This window comes from Mesoplodon densirostris, chromosome X (assembly GCF_025265405.1).
Source record: "Mesoplodon densirostris isolate mMesDen1 chromosome X, mMesDen1 primary haplotype, whole genome shotgun sequence".
Lineage (NCBI taxonomy): Eukaryota > Metazoa > Chordata > Mammalia > Artiodactyla > Ziphiidae > Mesoplodon > Mesoplodon densirostris.
In genome coordinates, this window is record NC_082681.1 from 51,685,142 (window position 1) to 51,711,672 (window position 26,531).

Here is a 26,531-nt window from a genome sequence, read left to right on the forward strand (position 1 = left end):
CTACCAAAGCTGATAACATAGTTCTGACCAGAGGAGGAAGGCAGAGTACATTTATTCATTCCTGAAAGCTTTGTGAGTAGGTGTGCATCTTTCACATCTTAAAGATTCACAGTCCCTGAGCTGGACAGAGGTGCCAACCCTGAAGAATCTCTCCAGAATCCAAGTTGCTGAATCTTCCCTGCTGCCTACAGAGGCTACAAACCACCATTTGACAATGGGAAACTGGGTGGATAACCATTGGTTCTCAGTTTTGTTACTGGTAAGTGGTTTCACTTTCTAATAATTACTCTTAGAGTAAGGAGACATTATGCTTGTTAATATTTGTGACGTTACTTGAAAGGGAAAGATCCCATGCCACTATTGAGCTCATCAAGGCCAGTTATCAGCTGAAAGGTCCAACTCTAGGATTACATATATATGTTTTATATACTTTTCTGTGTATGATATATTTCAGCATTTTAGAAAAGGAAAAAAGTCCAACTCCAGAAATTGATTGGTAAAGAGACAAAAATATAAACCACAAATATTTGGAATTTCAGTCTGTTTTCATTTTTTGTCTTCTCTTTTTCTCTTCCATTTCACTTCTAACTAGTGCCATGGAGCATTCATTTCTCTCCATTCTTCTTATATTGCTCACATCAAGAAATAATAAAATTGAATATTTGAGATAGAAGTGATCTTAGAGATTATGGTCCAGTGCTGTCCACTAGAAATATAATGTAACATCACATATGTAATTTTAAAATTGTCTAATACCTAGACAATTGAAAAAGGTAAGAAATAGGTGAAATTAATGTCCAGTAATATATCTTATTTAACCCAATATATCAAAAAGTTATCCTTTCAACCTGTAATCAATATGAAAATATTAATGAGATAATTTATATTCTTTTATTTTTACTAAGTCTTTGAAATCTGATGTGTATTTTATACTTACAGAACATCTCAATTAAAACTAGGTATATTTCATGTGCTTAGTAGCCACATGTGCTTAGTGGCTACAGCTTTGTGTAGTGCAGAACCAAACCAACTCTTTGATTTTATAAGAGAAAATAAGACCTAGACGTCACACAGTGAATTGATTGCAGAGCCATCACTCAAATCTAGCTCCCCAAGGTTCAAGCCAGAATGCCTTTACCACACCACATATGCACAATCCCCTTCTAATGCACTCTCTAACTGAACTCTAGTTTCAGTTATGCTATTAATTGAGTGACCTTGATCAAATTATTTATCCTCTCTAGCCTTCAGGTCACCTGTGTGTGTATGTGTGTGGGGAGGGGATTAATGAAAACTAGATTAGATATAAGTGTGTTTCTAGCTCTAAAATCCTCTGCATTTTTTATCCCTCTCTTAGGTTTTGCTTGGAGAGTTCATCACCCCTGGTGGTGATGATGATGTAACTAGCTTTGATTTTTCACCTTGCACCAATCCCACTGGCAGGCTCAGACTTCTTGTTATCTCTGACATACACTCCTTTGAACTATTTTTTTAATGAAAAATAAATTACCCCCAAAATATTTTTACTCTTCCTGCCAGGTCTTCTATTCTTTCTTTTCCATTCATAGTGGAGGAAATTATAGTCAAGGTGGGGAATGGAATTCCTTACTCTCAGATGTCACTGTATTTCATCATTCATCTTACCTAGAGTTGATGATGAGCTGACACAGAGGTCTTTGTCTATGTCCCTCTCAGATTCTGAAATATTTCTACTCTCTCTAAATAAGCTTCTCTCCTTTGTCTTCTGAACTCTTGAAGTATCTGTGGCTTTCACCTCTTTTTTTCCATTAAGGTCAAATGATCTCTGGAAAACACACAACTCTGGAAAGGGTGTGTGGACAAAGAATGCAGGAAGAAATTGATTGGTAAAGCCAGTCTGGTGATGACACAGGCAGAATTTATTGAGCTTCTACTATGCACCAAGAACTGTATTAATCACTTCACATACATTATTTCATGTAAGCCTCACAGCATTTCTGTGGGGTAGATATAGTTATTGTCCTCATTTTATAGGTGAAGAAATTAAGGTTCAGAAAAGTTAAATCACAGATCTAAGATTACAGAGCTAGAAAGTGTTGGAGCTAGAATTTGAGCCCAAGGAGTTTGACTCCAATATCACACTTCGAATCACTATGTTATGATGCCAGGGTTGTGTGAGTGGTCCAGATCTAGGGAATCTGAATGGGCCATGTTCTAGGCTAAAGGCCCTCTACCTGTGGGGCTGAGATGGTTCTGGACCATCCTGGGGCCATGGATATATATCAGAGGCATCCCAGTGCCCTAGAGTCCTGATCAATTACAGACTAGCAACTTCAAGCTTGGGCTAAAGCCCACCTGGTTGTTCTCCAAGGCAATGAATGGTAGGTTCCAAATTTCCCTCTTTGCCAATGTAGAGACAGATCTTGGGACAGACAAAAGAAGTCTTAAGAGCTCAAATGAGTCCAAAGCAATGATAGGTTAGTTTGAAAAAAGAATCACAATCTAAAAACAGGGAAGTGTATGTCAGGAAAGTGTATTAAAGAGGCAGGCCCATCTGGAATGGTTTAGTCCCTTCAGATGGGTATTGTCACAGATGTTAAATTTATTTTCTATTTCTTTAGAAATCCATTTATTCACGTATTGCCACCTTTTAGGTGCAATAGTTTGAACACTCCAATCCAGAAGTTGGCAAATGTTTTCTGTAAAGAGCTAGGTAGTACATATTTTGGGCTTTGCAGTCCATATGTTCTATGTCACAACTACTCAACACTTCCATTGAATCACAAAAGCATTTATAAACAATACAGAAATAAGTAGGTGTGGCTAAGTTCCAATACCACTGTATTTATAGATACTGAAATTTGAATTTCATATAATTTTCACGTGTCATGAAATATATTCTTCTTTTGATTTTTTCCAGCCATTTAAAAATGTGAAAACAACAAAATATAAAAACCATTCTTAGCTTGTAGGCTGTACAAAACGGGTGGTGAGATAGATTTGGTCTATGAGCCTTGATTTGCTGACCCTGGTCATTAGCATCTAATGCATGTCTTGAAGTCCTAACTGACTCTGAGAGTAAGTTGACTCATTTAAAATGAAAACAGATATGGGAATTCCCTGGTGGTCCAGTGATTAGGACTCTGCCCTTCCACTGCAGGGGACAAGGGTTCTATCCCTGATCGGGGAACTAAGATCCCACATGCTGCGTGGCACACCCACCACCCCCAAAATGAAAACAGATAAACACAAAATAACCAAATGGTAACACTATTTTCTACCCCTTATCTACTCTTTCCCTTACCCCAATTTCACTTTATCCCTTGCTTAATTTTTCTTCCTCTAGGCTGCTTGGTTGGGGCTGAATGTTTTCCTGTTTGTGCATGCCTTCCTGTCATTTGAGAAGGCAACAAGTACTACTACACAAGACAAATCCTGGGGGTGAGTATCACAGTTGTGATGTGGGGAATCTCTGTTTTTTCTTATCTCTGACGCTGGCTTCTTTGAGACCCAATGCCCTCATTTCTCCTAGAGTTAGAGTTGCCAGAAAAAAAGTACAGGATGCCCAGGTAAATTTGAATTCCAGAAAAATAACAAATATTTTGGGGGGTATAAGTTATTCTACATATTGCATGAGACAGGGGCATATTAGAAAATTATTCATTTTTTAAAAATCTGAAGTTCAAATTTGGCTGGGCATCTGTATTTTTGTTCATTAAATCTGACAGCCCTATCCAGGGCACACTCCCCAGACCCAATAATGAAAATACACAGTAAAGAAATATTGAGCAATTTTCAAACTGGTTTCCACAGAAATTCAGGTATCCCTACAGGGTGTGAGGGGAAGGCTAACTGGGCAGTGTCTCTACTTCAACCAAAGCAGCCTTTATCTGTCTTATGGATTCCTGCTTATGATTTTAAGAAAGAGTTTGGTTGAAAACAAATAAACGAACAAGTTAAAAACCACCGCTGTGGACTGATCTCACAGAAAAATACCTATCAAGCAAGAAGGATACTTGGGGTGGGGGGTTTTGTGAAGTGGGTGGTGTTGCCCAATTCAAGGCCTGTATAAAAGGTGGGGTCAGGTCAGAGTAACAGGTTGGAGAAGGCTGGGGAAGGAGCAGATCAAGGACAGAAGAAGAAGGGTGGGGGTGGGTATGGCACGTTGGTGTATGGAGATTCCTTAAAAGCTAAAAATAGAGCTACCATACGACCCAGCAATCCCACTACTGGGCATATACCCTGAGAAAACCATAATTCAAAAAGACATGTACCACAATGTTCATTGCAGCTCTGTTTACAATAGCCAGGACATGGAAGCAACCTAGGTGTCCATCAACAGATGAATGGATAAAGAAGATGTGGCACATATACAATGGAATATTACTCAGCCATAAAAAAGAATGAAATAATGCCATTTGCAGCAACATGGATGGACCTACAGATTATCATACTAAGTGAAGTAAGTCAGAAAAAGAAAGGCAAATACTGCATGCTAACACATATATATGGAATCTAAAAAAAAGGGTTCTGAAGAACCTAGGGGCAGGATAGGAATAAAGACACAGATGTAGAGAATTGACTTGAGGACATGGGGAGGGGGAAGGGTAAGCTGGAACAAAGTGAGAGAGTGGCATGGACATATATACACTACCAAATGTAAAATAGATAGCTAGTGGGAAGCAGCCGCATAGCACAGGGAGATCAGCTGGGTGCTTTGTGACCACCTAGAGGGGTGGGTTAGGGAATGTGGGAGGGAGATGCAAGAGGGAGTAGATATGGGGTATATATATACGTATAGCTGATTCACTTTGTTATAAAGCAGAAACTAACACAATATTGTAAAGCAATTATACTCCAATAAAGATGTGTTATAAAAAAAAGAATTCATCCCATACAGATAGCCTCCACAGAATATGGAGCTGTGAAATTGTAGTCCTATGTTCTTCAATTCACTTGTCAATTTTAGCTTTAAGGAACCTCTGTGACTCAAATAAGCAAGCAGTGGGAACCAATGTGGAAATGCAGGATCTTTGAGATGAGCAGAGAAAAGTTACTCAGAAATAGAACAGGCCGTCTCTACCAAAACAGTTGGAGTGTGACTCAGCAGAGGGAGAAAACACAGGTCACGTGGAAGAGTCAGAAATGGAAAACAGTAGGGCAGCTCATGTTCACTGCACTGCCTGACATTGTAAGCCATTATGGATGGTAGGCACATCTTGACCTGGCTTATTAAACCAATGTCACGTTGTCCCGGGTTTAGGTTGTATGGAAAAATAATTTTTGTGCCGAAAAGATAATTAGAAAAAGGCCAAGAAATTTTTAACTCTATCTCATATTCTTTTAGCAAGTCACTGACAGGCACATATGTAAGGCTGACCAGTCAGCTGAAGTGAACAAAAATTGCCTGGCTGCTGCCACCACCTTCACTGTTGCTGTGAAATTGTCACACTCCATTGTCTGCAATCCCAAGGAGCTGACTCAGAGACCAGTTGTACAGCTGAGGAGAGAAGTCGGAATTAGCTACCACAGAGTTGAACATATACTGTCTAGCCTATACCTAATCAAGCCTATTTCTGGGCTCAATACTTCTCTGAAGCACTGATTCCTTGTCTCCTTTTCTAGCAGCTTCTACTGTTGGATCAGATTGATTTTGATGTATGCTGCCTGGCCACCCAAGGAAATCAGTTTGAAATTTTGTTCTTAGAAGTTCTCCCTTCTCAAATCTCTACCTAAGTTTAAAAGTTTTGCTCTGAGGGGTTCATTCGTTTTGCCTGTTTTATTTAATTATTAAAGAGATCTTAAATATAAATGGTTAATTTTTTATTGTTTTTATTACATGATTATTATTTTATTACATGATTATTACATGCTTATAATTGCAACATTAGAAAATATACAAAAGAAGAAAAATAGTTACCGTCTGTAATTATAACTCAAAATATCTAAGCTTTATTTAAAGTGCAAATAAAATATATATGATCTTCAAGATTGTTTTACGAGTGACAAACTAAAATCATAATTGAGTGTATTAAGCAAAAACCCTTGTAAAGTATTACATTCATAGAATTTATTTGTTAACATTAAGTCTTGTTCTCTTTCATATTGATAAATATATAGTCAAACATTTCCAAACCACTGTCATGAGGATTTCTCAATTCAATGTTAAGTTCAGCAAATTTTCTGTCATTTGTGAACAGAGATTTTGGACTGATTGTCCAGGTCTCGGGCTGGGCCCATGCTCACCTGCAAGATGAGGAGATGAAGCAGCTAATGGTTTCTTCTCTCCTCTGTTCTAGTCCGCATTGGCCTGGGCCCAAGCCTCTGCTTGCAGCTAGCATTTTAACAGCATGCTGATCCTGCTTCCTGTGTGTCGAAATTTGCTGTCCTTCCTGAGAGGCACCTGCTCACTGAGTCCCAGCCAGTTGTAGGTCAACTTTCACATTAAAGACAAGAGACTCTTGACATCTCAGTAGGACAGCTCAACACCAAGCCCCTAGGAATGGAAGCCAGAGGTCTCCTTTGGTAACCAAGGGGGTGAGCAAGAGTGGGTGTGTATTGGCACACTCTATGTAAGACATGTTGGTTATGGGTTAGCGAATTTCATAAAGCTGCCTGGATACACCCGATCTTGATTATTTTACATTTGTCGCTTTGTAGGTGCACCCTGGGAAAGCAACTGGATCACAACCTCACCTTCCACAAGCTGGTGGCATATATAATCTGCCTACACACAGGTAACTGGGGCAAACGATGAAACTGCAGGCTCCTGGACATTCAGAATCTAGTTTCATACATCCACGCATATAAACATTCAAAATATATTTATTGAACACTTGGTACTATTTGCCAGGCACTATTCTAAACCTGCTTTCAATGGAATTTACATTCTATTCCTTTGGGGACAGAGTGAGTATAAAAAAGATCTTGATTCTCTCTGTAATCATTATTGGGCACCTTCTGTGGACTCACCATTCTGCTTGGCACTATATATAGGATCCTCCTCTTCTAGTGGGGCATGCCTGCCATGATGTTTCTGAGACAACTCTCACATTCCTTTCCATCTTTTCATTTAGCTATTCACATCACCACACATCTGTTTAACTTTGAACGATATAGCAGAAGCCGACAGGCCACAGATGGATCCCTTGCTTCCATTCTCTCCAACCTATCTCATCAGGAGAAAGATTCTTGGCTAAATCCCATCGAGTCCTCAAACACGGTGAGTTGACTCAAGGGCAAAGCATCTGGAATCTGGTCATGAGCAGGAAAGGCATGGTGTCCCTGGTGGACATTGTGTCAGGCTGAAATTTCTACTTTCATAGACAATGGAGTATGTGACATTCACCCACATTGCTGGTGTCACTGGAGTGATTATCACAATAGTTCTGGTTCTCATGGTGACTTTAGCTATGGAATTTATCTGGAGGAGTTATTCTGAGGTCTTCTGGTATACACACCATATTTTTATCATGTACTTCATTGGCTTAGGGATTCATGGCCTTGGGTAAGGTCCTCAAACTCCCATTTTCATGCCCCAGTTCCTGACCTTGTGTAATTCTTTGCCACATATTGTCTTTTTGTCTGTCTCAGTGGACTTGTCCAGGATCAAACAGAAAAGAACATGGATGAGAATCATCCTCACAAGTGTGCAGAGTTTTCTGAGAAGTGGAATGATCCTGACTCCCACTGCAAGCCTCCCCAATTTGAAGGGCTCCCCGCTGAGGTAAGACCAGGACAAGGATAGTAGATTCTTGTTAGGAGCTGTTATTGGTATTATTCTTATTATTACTCTTCTTATGATAACCATTATTAGCTCAGCCTGGTGCTGGCTTCTATGGAGGACATATGCTATACGTTATTCATCTTCTGACTGAAGGCTTGTACCCTTTGACCAGCATCTCCCCATTTCCCCCACCTTCCAGCCCCTTACTACTTTCTGTTTCTGAGTTCAACTTTTTTTCTTTTTTTAAAAATTGAAGTATAATTGACTTACAATATTATATTGGTTTCAAGTGTACAACAGAGTGATTTGGTATTTTTATATATTACAAAATGATCACCATAATACATTACCATCTGTCACCATACAAATTTATTAAAATATTATTGACTATATTCCCCATGCTGTACATTACAACCCTTTGACTTATTTTATAACTGAAAGTTTGTACCTTTTAATCTCTCTCACCTATTTCACTCATTGCCCCCCTCCATCTCCCCTCTGACACCACCAGTCTCTTCTCTGTATCTACGAGTCTCTTTCTGTTTTGTTATGTTTATTCATTGTTTTGTTTTTTAGATTCCACATGTAAGTGAAATCGTAAGGTATTTGTCTTTTTCTGACTTATTGCACTTCGCATAATACCCTCAGGATCTGTCCATGTTGTTGCAAATGGCAAGATTTCATTCTATTTTATGGCTGAGTAATATTCTATTATGTATGTACATATATAATATTCCATTATATATATATATGTCACATTTTCTTTATCCATTCATCTATCAATGGACACTTGGTTGCTTCCATATCTTGGTTATTGTAAATAATGATGCAATGGACATAGGGATGCATATATCTTTTCAAATTAGTGTTTTTGTTTACTTTGGAAAAATACAGTTGACACTTGAACAACTCAGGGGTTAGGAGTGACAATCCTGGGAAGACAAACATCTGTGTATAACTTTACAGCTGGCCTTTGTATCCACGTTTTGGCATCAGCAGACTCAACGAACCACAGATCTTGTAGTATTATAGTATGTATTTATTGAAAAACTCTGCATATAAATGGACATGTGCAGTTCAAACTCGTGTTGTTCAAGGGTCAGCTGTACCCAGAAGTGGAATTGCTAGCTCCTATGATAGTTCTATTTTTAATTTTTTGAGGAACTGCCATACTGTTTTACATAATGGCTGCACCAATTTACACTCCCTCCAACAGTGCACAGGATTCCCTTTTCTCCACATTCTCACCAACACTTATTTGTTGTCTTTTTTATAATAGCCATTCTGAAAAGTGTAAGGTGATATCTCATTTTGGTTTTGATTTGCATTTCTCTGATGATTTAGTGATATTGTGCATCATTTCATGTGTCTGCTGGCCATCTGTATGTCTTTTTTTGAAAAATGTCTATTCAGGTCCTCTGTCCATTTTTTAATTGGGTTGTTTGTTTGATGTTGAGTTATATGAGTTCTTTGTATATTTTGGATATTAACCCTTTATTGGATATATCATTTGCAAATATCTTCTCCCATTCAGTAGGCTGTCTTTTCGTTTTGTTGATAGTTCCCTTCATTGTGCAAAAGCTTCTTATTTGATATAGTCCTATTAGTTTATTTTTGCTTTTGTTTCCCTTGCCTGAGGAGACATATCAAAAAAATATTGCTAAGACTGATGTCAAAGAGCATACTGCCTGTTTTCTACTAGGAATTTTATGGTTTCAGGTCTTACATTGAAGTCTTTAATTCATTTCGAGTTTATTTTTATTTATAGTGTAAGAGAGTAGTCCAATTTGATTCTTTTCCCTGTAGCTGTCTGGTTTTCCCAACACCATTTATTGGAGAGGCTATCTTTTCCCCATTGTATGATCTTGCCTCCTCTGTCATAGATTAATTGACCATCTAAGCGTGGGTATATTTCTGGGCTCTCTATTATGCTCCATTGACCTATGTGTCTGCTTTCATGCCAGTATCATACTTTTTTTTTTTTTTTTTTTTTTTTTGGGAGTGCCTGCCTGCGGCTGCCGGGCCTCCCCTTTCCCAGGCGGGTCAGGACGCAGGCAGAGCTCGCGCTTGCTGAGAGAAAAGGAAAGGCCAGCTTTTCATTAATATTATCTTCCCTGAAAATCTTTCTTTTCTTTTTTCTTTTTTGCTGGCCTCCTGGAGGCTGGAATTCCATTCGTGTAGTAAGGCTCTGTTGGCGGAAAGGCGCACTTGGACCTGAGACCGAGAAGGGTGTGCAGCGAGGCTGGGGGTGCGGGCGCGGGCGGGAGGCGTCACGTTAAATGCTAGGTTCCTGGGGGCGGCTGTGTCCGGACTCCTGGTGTCCCTTCCATGCACCTCCCGCGGGGAGGACGCGGCTCACTGGAAGCGGAATCCCGCGCTGCCCTCGCTTCCCGAACCTGGCTACACCAAGGGCTCTCCGCCTAGGCTTTCAAGTAACCGATGAACTTGGCCGAGAGCAGGAAGGATGAGGATCCCCTGCCTCCTCTCGCCGGATTCTAGATGGTCGGGGACGGGCAGGGACTGTCTCCCCTGGTGTAACATTTCCCATCTCCCCAAACAGTAGCTATACGTTTAAAATAAGTAAGTATCATACTTTTTTGATTACTGTAGCTTTATAGTGTAGTTTGAAACCTGGGAGCTCTAGCTTTGTTCTTCTTTCTCAAGACTGTTTTGGTTGTCCAGGGTCTTTTGTGTTTCCATACATATTTTAGAATTACTTTTTCTAGTTCTGCAAAAAATACCGTTAGTATTTTGGTAGGGATTTTGATTACTGTAGCTTTGTAGTGTAGTTTGAAACCTGGGAGCTCTAGCTTTGTTCTTCTTTTTCAAGACTGTTTTGGTTATCCAGGGTCTTTTGTGTTTCCATACATATTTTAGAACTATTTGTTCTAGTTCTGCAAAAAATGCCATTAGTATTTTGGTAGGGATTGCATTGAATCTGTAGATTGCCTTGGGTAGTATGGTCTTTTTAGCAATAATAATTCTTCCAATCCATAAGCACAGTATATCTTCCCATGTATCGTGTCCTCTTGAATTTCTTTCATCAATGTCTTATAGTTTTCTAAGTATAGGTTTTTATACCTCTTTGTTTAGATTTATTCCTAGGTGTTTTATTCTTTTTGATGCCATTGTAAATGGGATTGTTTCTTCATTTCTCTCTCTGATAGTTCATTTTTAGTGTATGGAAACACAACAGATTTCTGTATATTAATTTCATACCCTGAAACTTTACTCAATTAATTTATTAGCTCTAATAGTTTTTTGGTGGTGTCTTTAGAGTTTTCTATGTATATTATTATGTCATCTACAAACAGTGACAGCTTTACTTCTTTCTTTTCAATTTGGATACCTTTTATTTATTTCTCTTGTCTGCTGTGGCTAACAATTCCAATACTATGTTGAATAAAAGTGGCGAGAGTGGGCATCCTCATCTTGTTCCCGATCTTAGAGAAAATACTTTAAGGCTTTCACCAGTGAGTATGATGCTGGCTGTAGATTTGTCATATATGGCATTTATTTTGTTGAGGCATGTTCCCTCTATACACATTTTGTTAAGAGTTTTTATCATAAATGGATGTTGAATTTTATCAAAAGCTTTTTTGCATCTATTGAGATAATCATATAATTTTTATTCTTCAATTTGTTAATGTGGTGTATCACATTGATTGATTTGCAGATATTGAACCATTCTTGCATCCCTGGGATGAGTCCCACTTGACCATGGTGTATGATCCTTTTAATGTGTTGTTGGATTCTGTTTGCTAGTATTTTGTTGAAGATTTTTGCATCTATGTTTATCAGTGATATTGGCCTGTAGCTTTCTGTTTTTGTGGTGCCTTGTTTTGGTATTAGGGTGATGCTGGCCTTACAGAATGCATTCAGAATTGTTCCTTCTTCTGTGATTTTTTGGAATAATTTGAGAAGGGTAGGTGCTAACTCTTCTTCAGGTGTTTAGTAGAATTCACCTATGAAGCCATCTGGTCCTAGACTTTTGTTTGTTTTGAGGTTTCTTTTTTATTACTGATTCAATTTCATTACTGGTAATCAGTCTGTTCATATTTTCTATTTCTTCCTCATTCAGTCCTGGGAGATTGTATGTTTCTAGGAATTTATCCATTTCTTCTAGATTGTCCATTTTATTAGCATATAATAATTTTTTGTAGTAATCTCTTATGATCTTTTATATTTCTATGGTGTCAGTTGTAACTTTTCTTCTTTCATTTCTGATTTCATTTACTTAGGCCCACTCTTTTTTTCTTGATGGGTGTGGTTAAAGGTTTATCAGTTTTGTTTATCTGTTCAAAGAACCAGCTCTCAGTTTCATTGATTTTTCTTCAGTCTCTATTTCATTTGTTTCCACTCTGATCTTTACTGGTGCTAAGCTCGTTTAGCTTTTGCATGACTGTAAAACTCTTTATCTCTTCTTCAAATCTGAATGATAGCCTTGTCAGGTAGAGTATTCTTGGTTGTAGGTTTTTTTCATTTCATCACTTTGAATATATAGTGCCACTTCCTTCTGGCCTGCAAAGTTTTTGCTGAAAAGTTAGCTGCTAGTTTTATGGAAGTTCCCTTGTACATAACTAGTTCCTTTCCTCTTTTAAGATTCTCTCTTTATCTTTAATTTTGTCATGTTAATTATAATGTGTCTTGGTGTGGACGTCTTTGAGTTCATGTTGTTTGGGACTCTCTGTGCCTCCTGGACCTGGATGTCTGCTTCCTTCCCCAGGTTAGGGAAGTTTTCAGCTATTATTTCTTCAGATAACTTCTCTGCCCCTTTCTCTCTCTCTCCTTCTCTGAGACCCCTATATTGCAAATGTTAGCATGCTTGATGTGGCCCCAGAAGTCTCTTAAGCTCTCCTCATTTTTTTATTCTTATAGGCTTTTTAATATACATACATATTCAGACATATGTATCTAGTTTTTTGTTGTTTTTAATAATGGAACAATTCTGTAGTACTTGTTTGATTCCTGATTTTCAAGAAAACCATATATCTTGAGCATCTTTTCAGGTCAATATAGACTTATATCATTTTTTTCTCCTCATTTTTTAAAATTCTTTTTTCTGTTTAGCTTCAGTGATTTCCATTACTCTGTCTTCCAGTGTGCTGATCTGTTCCTCTGTATCATCTAATCTACTGTTGATTCCTTCTGGTGTATTTTTTATTTCAATTATTTTATTTCAGCTCTCTTTGGTTCTACTTTATATTTTCTAACTCTTTGTTAAAACTTCTCAGTGTTCATTTTTTATTTTCCTGAGTGTGTTGAGCATCTTTGTGATCATTACCTTGAACTCTTTATCAGGTAGATTACTTATCTCCACTTTGCCTAGTTCTTCTGGGGTTTTGTCTTGTTCATTTGTCTGGAAGATATTCCTCTGTCTCCCCATTTTGCCTAATTGTCTGTTTATTTCTATGTATTAGATAGGTCAGTTACATTTCCCGATCTTGGAGAAGTGGCCTTATGTAGGAGACATCCTATGGGGCCCAGTAGCACACTCCCCTCTGATCACCAGAGCTATATGCTGTATGGGTGCCACCAATGTGAGCTGCATGGGCTCTTCTGTTGTGATGAGGCTGACTACTATGGGCATACTGGTAAGCATGACTGGCCTCTGGCCACATTGGCTGCCAGGCCCTGCCTCTTGTAGTGGCTGCCAACCTGCTGGGTGGCTGGGTCCCTGTGTGGCTGCCTTCATAGTCTGGGGGTCCTAGGGCTGGTGCCAGCTTGCTGTTGGGTGGGACCATGTCCCAGTGTGACTGTCTTTGCAGCTGGGGGGACTCCAATGCCAGCCCACTGGTGGGTGGGTAAGCTCCCAGCACTAATAGGCTAGAGGGAGGACTCCAAAATGGCACTTGCCGACACCAGTGTTCTAGTGGTAGAACGAGCTCCCCCAAATGGTTGCCACCCGTATCTATATCCCACAGGTTGGGCTCCAATGACCTCCTGCCTCTCCAGGAGGCTCTCCAAGATCAGCAGGTGGTCTGACCCAGGCTCCTTTCAAACGACTGTTTCTGCCCTGGGTCCTAGAGCATGTGAGATTTTGTATACACCCTTTAAGAGTGGAGACTCTATTTCTCACAGCCCTCTGGGCCTCCCAAAAGTAAGCCCCAGTGGCCTTCAAAGTCAAAATTTCAGGGGCTCGTGCAAAACCCCAGGCTGGGGAGCCCAATGTGGGCCTCAGATCCCTCCCTTCTTGAGGAGAACCTCTGCAATTGTAATCATCCTCCCGTTTGTGGGTCACCCACCTGGGCGTATGGGTCTTGACTATAACACAACTCCACCCCTCTTAGCCATCTCGTTTTGGTTCTTTATATTTTTAGTTGTGGAAAATGTTTTCTGCTGGTCTTCAGGTCATTCTCATAGATAGTTGCTCTGTAAATATTTGTAATGTTTGTGTGCATGTGGGAGGAGGCAAGCTCAGGGTTTTCCTACTCCACCATCTTGGCCACAGCCTGCTGCCTTGTGATTTCATAAAATACCAACAAGAAGCCTCTGAAGGAAGGTCCTCTCCTCAGCTCCTGGATGGGGAACCTGAGGCTTGGGGAGCTTAGTACCCTATTTTGCCATGTCATTGGCAGAGGCCACACGGGAAGCCCCCTCAATATATTTTTTAAACCATTCTTGAAGTTGGCTTTCTTTGGTATTGTAAGAACATGCCTGGAAATTATTGTTAGATAGTGGATGATCAATAAACTGGATTCCAGGGAACTTAAGGTGTGCCTCAAGGTAAGTACCATGGATATTACGCTTTACCTTTGCTTGTTCATAAAATATGTTAGATTGAGGAAGAAATGGAAGGGAAAGGTTGATTTGTGGTGTCTTAAAGTGCTCTGAGGATGATTAAAGTCTTTAAATCATATGCAGAATTAAGAGCAATAGCTCTGTCCTCATGTTGAAAGAGAAAAATATTTTTTGAAAACCCCCTGTGACTTCCTTGGTGGTGCAGTGGTTAAGAATCCACTTGCCAATGCAGGGGACACGGGTTCAAGCCCTGGTCCGGGAAGATCCCACATGCCACAGAGCAACTAAGCCCATGCACCACAACTACTGAGCCCACGTGCCACAACTACTGATGCCCGCGTGCCTAGAGCCCGTGTTCTGCAACAAGAGGAGCCACCACAATGAAAAGCCCACACACCACAACTAAGAGTAGCCCCCGCTTGCTGCAACTAGAGAAAGCCCACGCACAGCAATGAAGACCCAACACAGCCAAAGATTAATTAATTTTTAAAAAAATAAAGAAAGAAAGAAAGAAGGAAAGAAAGAAAGAAGGAAAGAAAAAGAAAGAAAGAAAAAGAAAGAAAGAAAGAAAGAAAAAGAAAGAAAGAAAGAAAGAAAGAAAGAAAGAAAGAAAGAAAGAAAGAAAGAAAATCCCCTAAAGTTGACATTTCAAATCAGTTGGGGAAAAAAGATACATTATTCAATACTTTTCTTTACAATAATAGGATAGACATCTAGGAAAAAAAGCTGTCTCTTTATTCCACACTTTACAGTAAAATATGGTCAAGGATGCATGTATCAAGGATTTAAATGTTGAAAAAAATGAAAGAAATCATAAAAGCACCCTAAGACCACATGGGAATTTTTTTTCTAATACTAGAGTGTTAGTAAAAATATTCTAAATAATATTTTTAAAAAGCTCAAAGCCTCGGGCTTCCCTGGTGGCGCAGTGGTTAAGAGTCCGCCTGCCGATGCAGGGGACACGGGTTCGTGCCCCAGTCCGGGAAGATCCCACATGCCGCAGAGCAGCTGGGCCCATGAGCCGTGGCCGCTGAGCATGCGCGTCCGGAGCCTGTGCTCCGCAATGGGAGAGGCCACGTCAGTGAGAGGCCCGCATACCCGAAAAAAAAAAAAAAAAAGCTCGAAGCCAGAAAAGGAAAGAAAATACATATTTTTATTCAAATTTATTTATTCTCTCCCTCTCTCTCTCCATTCATCCATACATATATATTTTTTTATGGCAAAAAAATCCATCATAAATAAAGACAGGTAACAAATTACTGAGTAGGAAAAGTATTTACAGTTCACAGACCATGAATTAATTTCCTAATATACAAATATAGAAATCAATAAGAAAAAGCCTAACAACCTGATTTAAAAAAAATATGTAGAAGATATGAACACAGTGATCACTGTAATAAACCTAACAGATTAGCAAAGATCAAAGAGTTTGCTCATGTGCTGTGTTGGTAATGCTCTCAAGCATTGCTGGTGAGCATCTAAAATATGCTTGCAAATGTGTTAAATTACATGTATTAGGTTATTCATTGTAGCATTGCTTGGTAGAACAAAAGATTGGAAATAAGTGCCCATCAATAGGGGACTAGTTAAATTACGGGACTTTCCTACAATGGCATACTCTGTAACCATTGAAAATAAAAAGGTAGCTTTCTAGATATGCATATGGGCCAGTCTCTAAGATGTTAAATGAAAAAAAGTCAGGGCAGTATGTATGCTCTGCTACCATTTGTACTTACTGTAATATTATCATTTAAATGCATATTCTCCAAAAGGATTCACAAAATAATAATATTGACTGCCTTGGAGAGCTGAGGGGAGCCGTGGAAGGGAGATTTACTTTTTATTGTATACCCTTTTGTACTTTTGAATTTTGTGACATATACGTGTATTACCTATTTTAAAAATAATTTTTAAAGGACATACCTGATATATGTTAATAGCGCATTTCATTTCTAAAGTCAGTGGAACTTGTAGGCTATGACCGGACACCTTTTATATTATTTGACCAGTAAGAGGTCCTTAAAGACAAGAAGTTATAACGCTTGACTAGTCCCTTACTAGCTAAGGCAGTTAATCCCCTGTCTTACCTTGCACATCAGCTTCTATCCCTTTCCCATCTATTACCTGAGATAAAGGTATAGTTGGCCTATTCAGAGGTATACCTAGAACTCAGGGGTTGCTTTGAATAGTCATGTAATACCACAAGGGAGAGAATACCGGTTTTGCCATTTGTTTGAATGTATTGGTTTGTTTCTTCCAGAAACACACACAAAAATACTCTCTCCACATTCTCCCCATTTAAAAATTATAAAAATAATACATGCTTATTGTAGAAAGTTTGGAAAACACAGAAAAATATTTAGAAGAAAATTAAAATTTCGCAGAATTTTATCACCTAGAAGTAATAACTTTTTTCCTTTAGTCTATATCATGGATCCTTTCCTATATTGTCAAGTATTCTACTGAAACTTTTTTTTTTTTTTTGCTGCACCACACAGCATGAGGGATCTTCAATCCCGACCAGTGACTGAATCCATGGCCCCTGCATTGGGCATGTGGAGTCCTAACCACTGGACAACCATGGAAGTCCCTGAAGAATTTGTTTTAAAAATGCCATATGTTATACCATTTTGTCATTTTTTTCTACATGATCATTTTTAATGACCTTGAAGGTATTATGCTAAGTGAAATACGTCAGACAGAAAAAGACAAATACTGTATGATCTCACTTATATATGGACTCTAAAAAAAAAAAAAAAGCTCATAGATACAGAGAACAGATTGGTGGTTACCAGAAGTAGGGGTTGGGGTGTAGGTGAAATGGGTGAAGGTAGTGAAAAGGTACAAACTTCCAGTTATAAAATGTCCTGAGGATCTAATGTACAGCATGGGGACTATAATTAATAATACTCTACTGCATATTTGAAAGGTGCCAACAAAGTAGATCTTAAAATTTCTCATCACAAGAAAAAAAATTTTTTTGTAACCATGCATGGCGAGAAAGGTTAACTAGAATTATTGTGGTGATCATTTTGCAATATATACAAATACTGAATCATTATGTTGTACACCTGAAAATAATATGTTATATGTCAATTATATCTCAATACAAAAAAATTTATAAAAATTAGAAAAGACAGTTTGGTATTAGCCAAAAAAAAGTCTGTATGATATGCCACTTTTTTTCTTTTTTAATAAAATTATTTATTTATGGCTGCGTTGGGTCTTTGTTGCTGCACGTGGGCTTTCTCTAGTGGCGTCGAGTAGCAGCTACTTTTCGTTGCGGTGCACAGGCTTCTCACTGCTGTGGCTTCTCTTGCTGCAGAGCACAGGCTCTAGGCGCGTGGGCTTCCGTAGTTGTGGCACACGGGGTCAGTAGTTGTGGCTCGCGGGCTCTAGAGCGCAGGCTGAGTAGTTGTGGTGCATGGGCTTAGTTGCTCCATGGCATGTGGGATGGTCCCAGATCAGGGCTCGAACCCGTGTCCCCTGCACTGGCAGGTGGATTCTTAGCCACTGTGCCACCAGAGGAGTCCGATATGCCATTTTTGTAATTTTCTTCTTAGTAAATAAGGGGTCATGACCATACTCATATACTTTGTGCACACCTTAATTATTATTTTATGCTCCATTTCCTAGAAGTAAAATTCCTGTGTCAAAGAGAAGGAATGCTTTCAAGGCTGTTGAGATGTTTTGCCAAGTTGCTCTCTGGGAAGATGCTACTTATTTGTACTTCTCCCAGGTGCACATGTGAATGTGTCTATTTCCCTGCATCCCACTTAATGGTGGGCATTATTGTTTGAAACTGCTTTCCAATTTGAGATGCTAAAATGCTATTTTGTTTTAATATTCATTTTCTCTGATTACTTTCAAAGCTAACATTTTTTTCCCACGTTGGTGATTAGCCACTTTATTTTTTTTTAGTTTATTTTTGGCCACACCCCACAGCATGCGGAACTTCCCCGACAGGGATCAAACCCGTGCCCCCTGCACTGGAAGCATGGAGTCCAAACCACTGGACCACCAGGGAAGTCCTAGCCACTTCTTAAATATATTTTTTTCATGTCTTCTGAATTCAGCTGGGGATTTTTTTCCAAATAAGAAGTAGCATCAAATTGTATTATACCCACTCTCTGATTTACTGGCCCCGTCTCTGCCCCTTTCCTCCCCAGAGATACCCAAGAAAGTATCTTGCCTGAAACAGCATAAGAAACCTCATTCCACACAGTTCCAATGTATTGTGATTGAGCAGTTGGGCAAAAAAGAACATGACTTAGCACTGCTAGGAAATACATTTTTAGTAGCTCCCGTGCATATAGAAGCAAACTGCTGCCTTTGAGAAGATCTCAGGGATAGAGAGACTGCTTTAAAAAAAAGTAGACAAGATAAAAAGTGTTTTACTATGTTAGATGTTTTGAGCACCTGAAAAAAGAGGTGATGGATAAATACCAAGTTTTATATATTACTGTTACCAATAGTGTCAGCCACACACTTTCCCTTTTTTTGTTTTGTTTTTAATCATCTGCTGCTATTTCACATCTACTTTCTCTGTTGGTTTTTCAGATTGGACAAGTTGTCCTGGAAGATAGTCTTAGATTCTTAAAATTAAACTTTAAATATAATTTAAGAATATATATAATTACCATGTATTTTATTTCTGTGCTTTTCTCTTGCTTCCTGGTGAGACCTGTAAAATTTCAGGAAATGATCTGTTTTATGAGTAACAGATTAGCAAACAAAACCATTGTGGATTACTCCTTTCCATTTCCGTCTTCAAGCTTTGGTGAAATTAGCGGCTTAATAATGATACACGTCAGAGAACTCAGTAAATATTTATTGAAGGAATGAACTGCTACACAAACAAATCGTAAAGAGATTAATGTGTAACCTCACCTTTTATTGTCTCTGTGTGCAGTCTTGGAAGTGGATCCTTACACCAGTCATTATTTACATCTTTGAAAGGATCCTCTGATTTTATCACTCCCAGCAGAAGGTTGTGATGACCAAGGTAAAGAATATGCACTTTCTTCTTGCTCTGCTAAGAGTTGTGTTCTTCCTGATTATAGAAATAGATTGCCACATTGTCACCTTGACAGGAATAAAAGAGAATTTGAGGGCAATATATTTGAGTTCCTCCAGAGCTGGACAGAGCTGGAAAGAGAGGTTTGGCAGAAATCATCAGCATGGGTCTATGTCAGAAGCTGCAAACAGGCAGTCTGCGCCGTATCTAGCCCACGGACATATTTTGTTTGTCACACACCCTGATTGTTCAGAAAGTCAAATTGGTTGCTAACATTTAGAAATCTGGATGGAGGCTTTCACATTTAAAAACATGGCATTTCTTGTTGCTTTTCCAGCCTACCCAGTTACAGCACAGGGAATTTATATTCAATATCTTGCAATAACCTATAATGGAATATAATCTGAAAGTAATAACTGAATCACTATGCTGTACACCTGAAACTAACACAATATTGTAAATCAACCATGCTTCAATTTTTAAAAGTGGCATTTCTGGCTTCTCTTGAAGAATCAGGCAACCTGATAATGCTGAGTCTGGGCTACGTAGTGCGACCATTGTCTGGACTTGGTAACTGCTGCCCCCTTTAGAAAAGACTTGTGTTCGCAATTTACGGCCATCACCAGCTCTCCAGCTTTACTTATTTACCTTATCTGCCTGCTCCTGTCGCCATTTGAATTTGCCTCCTTTGGCCTCTGTGCTTTATTCATAGGATGGGTCATGTACCCATCCAAAGTTTTGGAATTGCAGATGCACAAGCATGGCTTCAGCATGGAAGTGGGACAGTATATTTTTGTTAATTGCCCCTGAATCTCTTACCTGGAGTGGCATCCCTTTACCCTGACCTCTGCTCCAGAGGAAGACTTCTTTTCCATTCATATCTGAGCAGTGGGGGACTGGACAGAAAATCTCATAAGGGCTTTTGAACAACAGAATTCACCAGTTCCCAGCTAGGTCCTTAAGAGCAGCAAAGACCCAGACCAGAAAGCAGACAAGCAGAAAAGAGAAAGCAATTCCTCACCGAAACTTAAGTCTGGTACAATGGAGTATGATTAAAATAAACAGGTAGCAATCAGCTGTGGAACAGCTCTGCCTCTGGGGGTATTTTTGAGGTTGTGGGTGGAGGTGAGACTTCACTTGCCCTTTGTTTTTTGCCTTCTGCCAGGATCAAGGTGGATGGTCCCTTTGGCACTGTCAGTGAGGATGTCTTCCAGTATGAAGTGGCTGTGTTGGTCGGAGCAGGAATTGGGGTCACCCCCTTTGCTTCCATCTTGAAATCCATCTCGTACAAATTCTGGAATGCAGATGACAACCTCAAAACACAAACGGTATGCTCCCGAATACCACTTTTCATCTGGTCTGGGCCTGATAGGTCCATTGCTTTCATGGGCTAAGCTCTTTAAAACTGGTAAGAGAGTAACCCCTCCCTGGAGTTATGAGAGTGAGTGATCACTTCTCCCTGCCAAGGCATCCGCTTCTACAGACTTACCATAAGAACTGGGTCTTCATTTTCAATTGGAGTTTACAATCACTTTGAACTAAAGCTGACGTTGGAGTTCTCTTTCCATAATGGAAGTTGTTAGGACTCTGGACATTAATGCCACCTGAGGTCTGCTGTACTGTAGAGGTGATTTTTTCAGGTCACTCTTAGACTGGATCAACAAATATAGTGCATACGTACATAATCATGTCACCATAGTGCACATTGTAAAGGGCACTTAATAAGGCTATATTCTCTTTTGCTGATTCCAGATCTATTTCTACTGGATCTACAGGGAGACAGGTGTGTTTGCTTGGTTCAATGACCTATTGGTTTCCCTGGAACAGGAGATGGAGGAATTAGACAAAGTGGGTTTCCTAAACTACGGTCTCTTCCTCACCGGATGTGACTGCAACTTTGTGAGTTCAAACAACAGACTAATTCCCAAGATGCAAGATGAATGTCAGACAAAATATAATGCATGCTGATTAGAACTAATCATTTCTTATGATTTCCTACCTGTTCTCACCTTCACAGCCAAGTTTAAAAGTGGCTGAAGGAAGAGGCAGCTATCAGGACCTGCTTTTTCTAACTTCCTATTTCTCTGACTCCAGGCTGGTCATGCGGCATTAAGCTTTGACAAGGCCACTGATAACCTGACAGGTCTGAAACAGAAAACCTCCTTTGGGACAATGAGTTTTCTACAATAGCTACCACCCACCCCAAGTAAGTGTATTCTCCTCTAGTTACAGAATTGATTTTGCAGAACTGATTGATTTTGCAGATTTAGGTTTAGGAAAAGTATTACAGCATGTTGAACACCCTTGGGAAAGATCTCTGGGGCCAAAACTATTTGCACCAATCTTAGATTCTTGCTTAAAAGTGAGGAAATTTCCTGTGGCGTTTCAGCGAAATAAGGGTCTTGATCTTGTAATTGATGAGAAGACATTGTTGTCCCCGCATGCATTCAAATAGTGAGGCAAAGAGACTCAGTTCTGGTTGTATTACCAAACAAAATAGAGAACAGGAACAATTCAAATGCACTGTTTTGGGCTAAAGCAATTCTAAGAAAAAAGAACAAAGCTGGAGGCATAACCCTCCCAGACTTTAGATAATACTACAAAGCTGCGGTAATCAAAACAGCTTGGTACTGGCACAAAAGCAGATATATAGATCAATTGAACAGAATAGAGAGCCCAGAAATAAACCCACACACTTACAGCCAATTAATCTTCAATAAAGTAAGCAAGAATATACAATGGAGATAAGACAGTCTTTTCAGCAAGTGGTGTTGGGAAAGCTGGACAGCCTCATGTAAATCAATAAAGTCAGAACACTCCCTCACACTATACACAAAAATAAACTCAAAATGGCTTAAAGACTTAAATATAAGACATGACACCATAAAACTAGAAGAGAACCTAGGCAAAACATTCTCAGACATAAACTGTAGTAATATTTTCTTAGATCAGTCTCCCAAGGCAAAAGAAATAAAAGCAAAAATAAACAAATGGGACCTAATCAAACTTAAAAGCTTTTGCACAGTAAAGGAAACCATAAACAAAATGAAAAGACAACCTACAGACTGGGAGAAAATATTTGCAAGCAATGCAGCTGACGAGGGCTTACTTTTCAAAATATACAGAGAGCTCATACCACTCAATATAAAAAAAAAACCCTATCAAAAAATGGGCAGAAGACCTAAACAGACATTTCTCCAGAGAAGACATACAGATGGCCACCAGGCACATGAAAAGATGTTCAACATCACTAATTGTTAGAGACATGCATATCAAAACTACAATGAAGTTTCACCTCACACCAGTCAGAATGGCCATCATCAAAAAGTCTACAAGTAGTACATGCTGGAGAGGGTGTGGAGAAAAGGGACCCCTCCTACAGTGTTGGTGGGAATGTCAATTGGTGCAGCCACTATGGAAAACAGTATGGAGGTTTCTTTAAAAAACTAAAAATAGAGTTACCATATGATCCAGCAATCCCACTCCTGGGCACATATCCAGAGAAAACTCTAATTCGAAAATATACATGCACCCTAACGTTCATAGCAGCATTATTTACATGGAAGCAACCTAAATGTCCATTGACAGATGAATAGATAAAGAGGATGTCACACACACACACACACACACACACACACACACACACACACACACACACAAATGGAATACTACTCAGGGACTTCCCTGGTGGTCCAGTGGTTAGGAATCCACCTTCCAATGCAGGGGACGTGGGTTCAATCCCTGGTTGCGGAACTGGGATCCCACATGCCGCGGGGCAACTAAGCCCGCGTGCTGAAACTACTGAGCACGTGGGCCACAACCTGAGCATGGCAATGAGGAGCCCCCACGCGCCGCAGTGGAGGATCCCGCAAGCCACAACGAAGATCCCGCATGCCGCAACCAAGACCTGACACAGCCAAAAAATAAATAATAAAATAAATAAGTAAAAAATAATAAATTTCTTTCAAAAAAAAAGGAATACCACTCAGATAATGTCATTTGCAGCAACATGGATGGACCTAGAGATTATCGTACTAAGTGAAGTAAGTCAGACAAAGACAAATATTATATAATATCACTTATATGTGGAATCTAAAAAAATGGTACAAATGAACTTATTTACAAAACAGAAACGGAGTCACAGACATAGAAAACAAACTTATGGTTACCAAAGGGGGAAGGGGAGGGGGAGGGATAAATTGGGAGTATTGAATTAACAGATACACACCACTATATATAAAACAGATAACAAGGATTGTACCATATACCACAGGGAAGTAATAACCTATAATGGAAAAGAATCTGAAGCTGTACACCTGAAACTAACACAATATTATAAAAGTCAACTACAATTACATTTTAAAAAATGCATTGTTTTGGGCCTTAATGACCTCTACTTAAAGTAACAAGGGTTTGGAGTGTATTAACTAGTTAACTGATGACCTGACCTCAGTTTTCTGAGGGGTTCTGAGACATGCTAGAGCATGAAAATCAGCCATAAAATCAGCCATTCCAATGGGAAGATTAAGCTGATCATATTAGATAAATCCTGGGAACAAGTTGGCAGGTGAAGATCAGTTCAATTCCACAAACATTATTGGTTACCTTCTATAGGGTACAGCACACACTATTCTAAAAGATTTGGAGGTTGAAAGAAAAACAGGATATGGTTCTTGCCTTCAAGGAGCACACATTTTAACAAGAGATGCATATAATCAACTCAAGCAGAATGATGCACTCCATGAAGCAGGTACATACATGGACATGGAGGAAAAGTCTATGCCCATATGGGGTGATCAGGAAAGGCTTCAGAAAGGCAGTGGAGAGAACACTTAGTGACTCAGATTCAGATGATCCTGGGTCCTACTGCTAGTTCTGACACTTTCTAGTTCTGGGACCTTGAGCTACAAAGCCCTCTGATCTTCAGATTCCTCATATGTAACATGTGTGTTTATATTAGTAAGCACCTGCTCTACTCACTTGCAGGACTGTCGTGAATAATAAGCAAGACAATATATAAAAAATGTTCTGTAAACTGTAAAACAGCATATAAACAAAAGAGATTATGTTAATTATTGTGTCGGGTTGATCATAGTTGAAGTTGTATTAAGGAATGCATACAATATGTGGGAAGGGAGAAAGATGAGCCAGGGAAGAAGTAGGAGAATGTGTAGAAGCAGTATCACAGAAGCCAAGGGAGGAAACATTAGAGGAGTATTGTCAACAGGGTTGGAGGAGTGGCAGGGTCCAGGAAATGCTTATTTAGTTTAAGGATGATCTAAGCATATTTATAGACAGATCAGGAGCCAGTAGATAGGAATAAAATAAACATACAAAAGGGGAGACAGGGCTAGGATGCCCATAATAAAAGGGCAATAACAAGGGTTGGTGAGGAAATGGGGAAATTGTAGGCAAGTTCCTCCCACGTTGCTTATGGGAATGTGAAAAAGTGCAGCACTTTAGGAAAACTCTGGCATTTCCTCAAAATGTTAAACATAGAGTCACCACATGACCCAGCAATTTCACTCCTAAGTACATACCCAAGAGAAATGAAAACATGTCCACACAAAAACTTGTATGTATGTAAAATAGCCAAAAAGTGGTAACAACCCAAGTGTCCATCAACAGATGAATGGATAAACAAAACGTGGTATATTCACACAAAGGAATATTATTCAGCCGTAAAAAGGAATGAAGTATATTACATGCTACAACATGGAGGAACCTTGAAAACAGTATGCTAAGTGCAAGAAACCAGACACAAAAGGCCACATATTGTATGATTCCATTTATATGAAATGTTCAGAATAGGCAAATCTAGAGACAGAAAGTATACTTGATTGTCTAGGCCAGGGAGTGGGGGCAGTTGGGAGGAAATGGGGAGTGGCTGCTAATGTGTATGGGCTTCCTTTTTGGGAAGATGGAAATGTTCTCGGATTAGATAGTGGTGATGGTTGTACAACTTTGCGGTTATACTAAAAAGCACTACCTGCACACTCTAAAAATGTGAATGTTAAGTCATGTGAATTATGTCTCAAGTAAAAAAGAGGGGAGAGGAAGGTATGAGGAAGGAAGGACAGGGTGAGACCCAGAGAGCCTAGTTAGAAAGATTATCCTTGGCAATAAGAATCACCACCTCTTCAGTGTGAGAAAACACTGGATGGATTTAATGGCAGCTAACATATGCACTTGCTATGTGCCAGGCATTTTTCTAATTGCTTTACATATGTTATTTTTGTTTAAACCTTCAAACAACCCTGTGAGGTGGATACTATTTTTATCCCATTTTACAGGGAGGAATATTGAAACACAGAGAAGTTAAGAAACTTGCCTAAAGTCACACAGCTGGGACAAAGGTCAGAACAGGGATTGGAACCTAGACAGCCTGGCTCGAGTCTAGTACTTCATCAGTGCACTGCACTCCATCTCCTGAGTGTCTGTGCTCAATAGAATTGGCAAGGCTGAGTGCTGAGAGGGTTAAGGGTTGGGAGCATATTTGGGGCTTGCAAGCAGAAAAGGTGAGAAGACGAACATGAAGAACATGAAAAAGTCAATAACTGAATTTTTATGTAAGGTTGTTGGGAGTAGTAGAGGCCTAGCAGAGGCAGAAACCATTCCCACAAACACTGTCAGCAGCCTTTGCTGCATTCTAACTCTGGCTACCATTCTATTCTTGCAGGTCGGCGGTGGGAGTCTTCCTATGTGGTCCTCAGACTTTGGCAAAGAGCCCGCGCAAATGCTGTCATCAGTACTCCAGCCTGGATCCTAGGAAGGTTCAATTCTACTTCAACAATGAAAATTTCTGAAATATAAGAATAAGGATGGTAATCTGCATTTAGCTTCTGTATCTTCAACAATTTACTTGGTCTGGTCAGGTTTGGGCAGCCACTTAAGGACAATAACATGTTTCTTTCAAGCCTTGACTCCCTAGTATTCTTTTTTGATTGGACTCAACTTCGTCATCACTGAGCTTCATGGACCTAAGAACTTCAGGAGTCACAATAATTGCAAAGCCCGTGGATCCTTTCTTGGAAAAACAACTGTAAATCCTTCTGGAATGCCATGATT

The 26,531-nt window shown here is 39.5% G+C and overlaps 1 protein-coding gene across 1 annotated transcript; it reads left to right on the forward strand.

Annotated features, from left to right (window-relative positions):
• Positions 1-214: 214 nt before the first annotated feature.
• NOX1 (NADPH oxidase 1) lies at positions 215-26,328 on the forward strand. Its single transcript, XM_060087173.1, is given in 15 exon segments — positions 215-259; positions 3,326-3,386; positions 3,389-3,420; positions 6,279-6,386; positions 6,629-6,716; positions 7,056-7,201; positions 7,305-7,486; positions 7,573-7,705; positions 19,359-19,453; positions 20,180-20,409; positions 20,625-20,791; positions 21,216-21,362; positions 21,558-21,624; positions 21,627-21,669; positions 26,143-26,328. Coding segments are annotated over 15 exon segments (1,671 nt in total). The 3' UTR covers positions 26,270-26,328.
• The last annotated feature ends 203 nt before the right edge of the window (positions 26,329-26,531 follow it).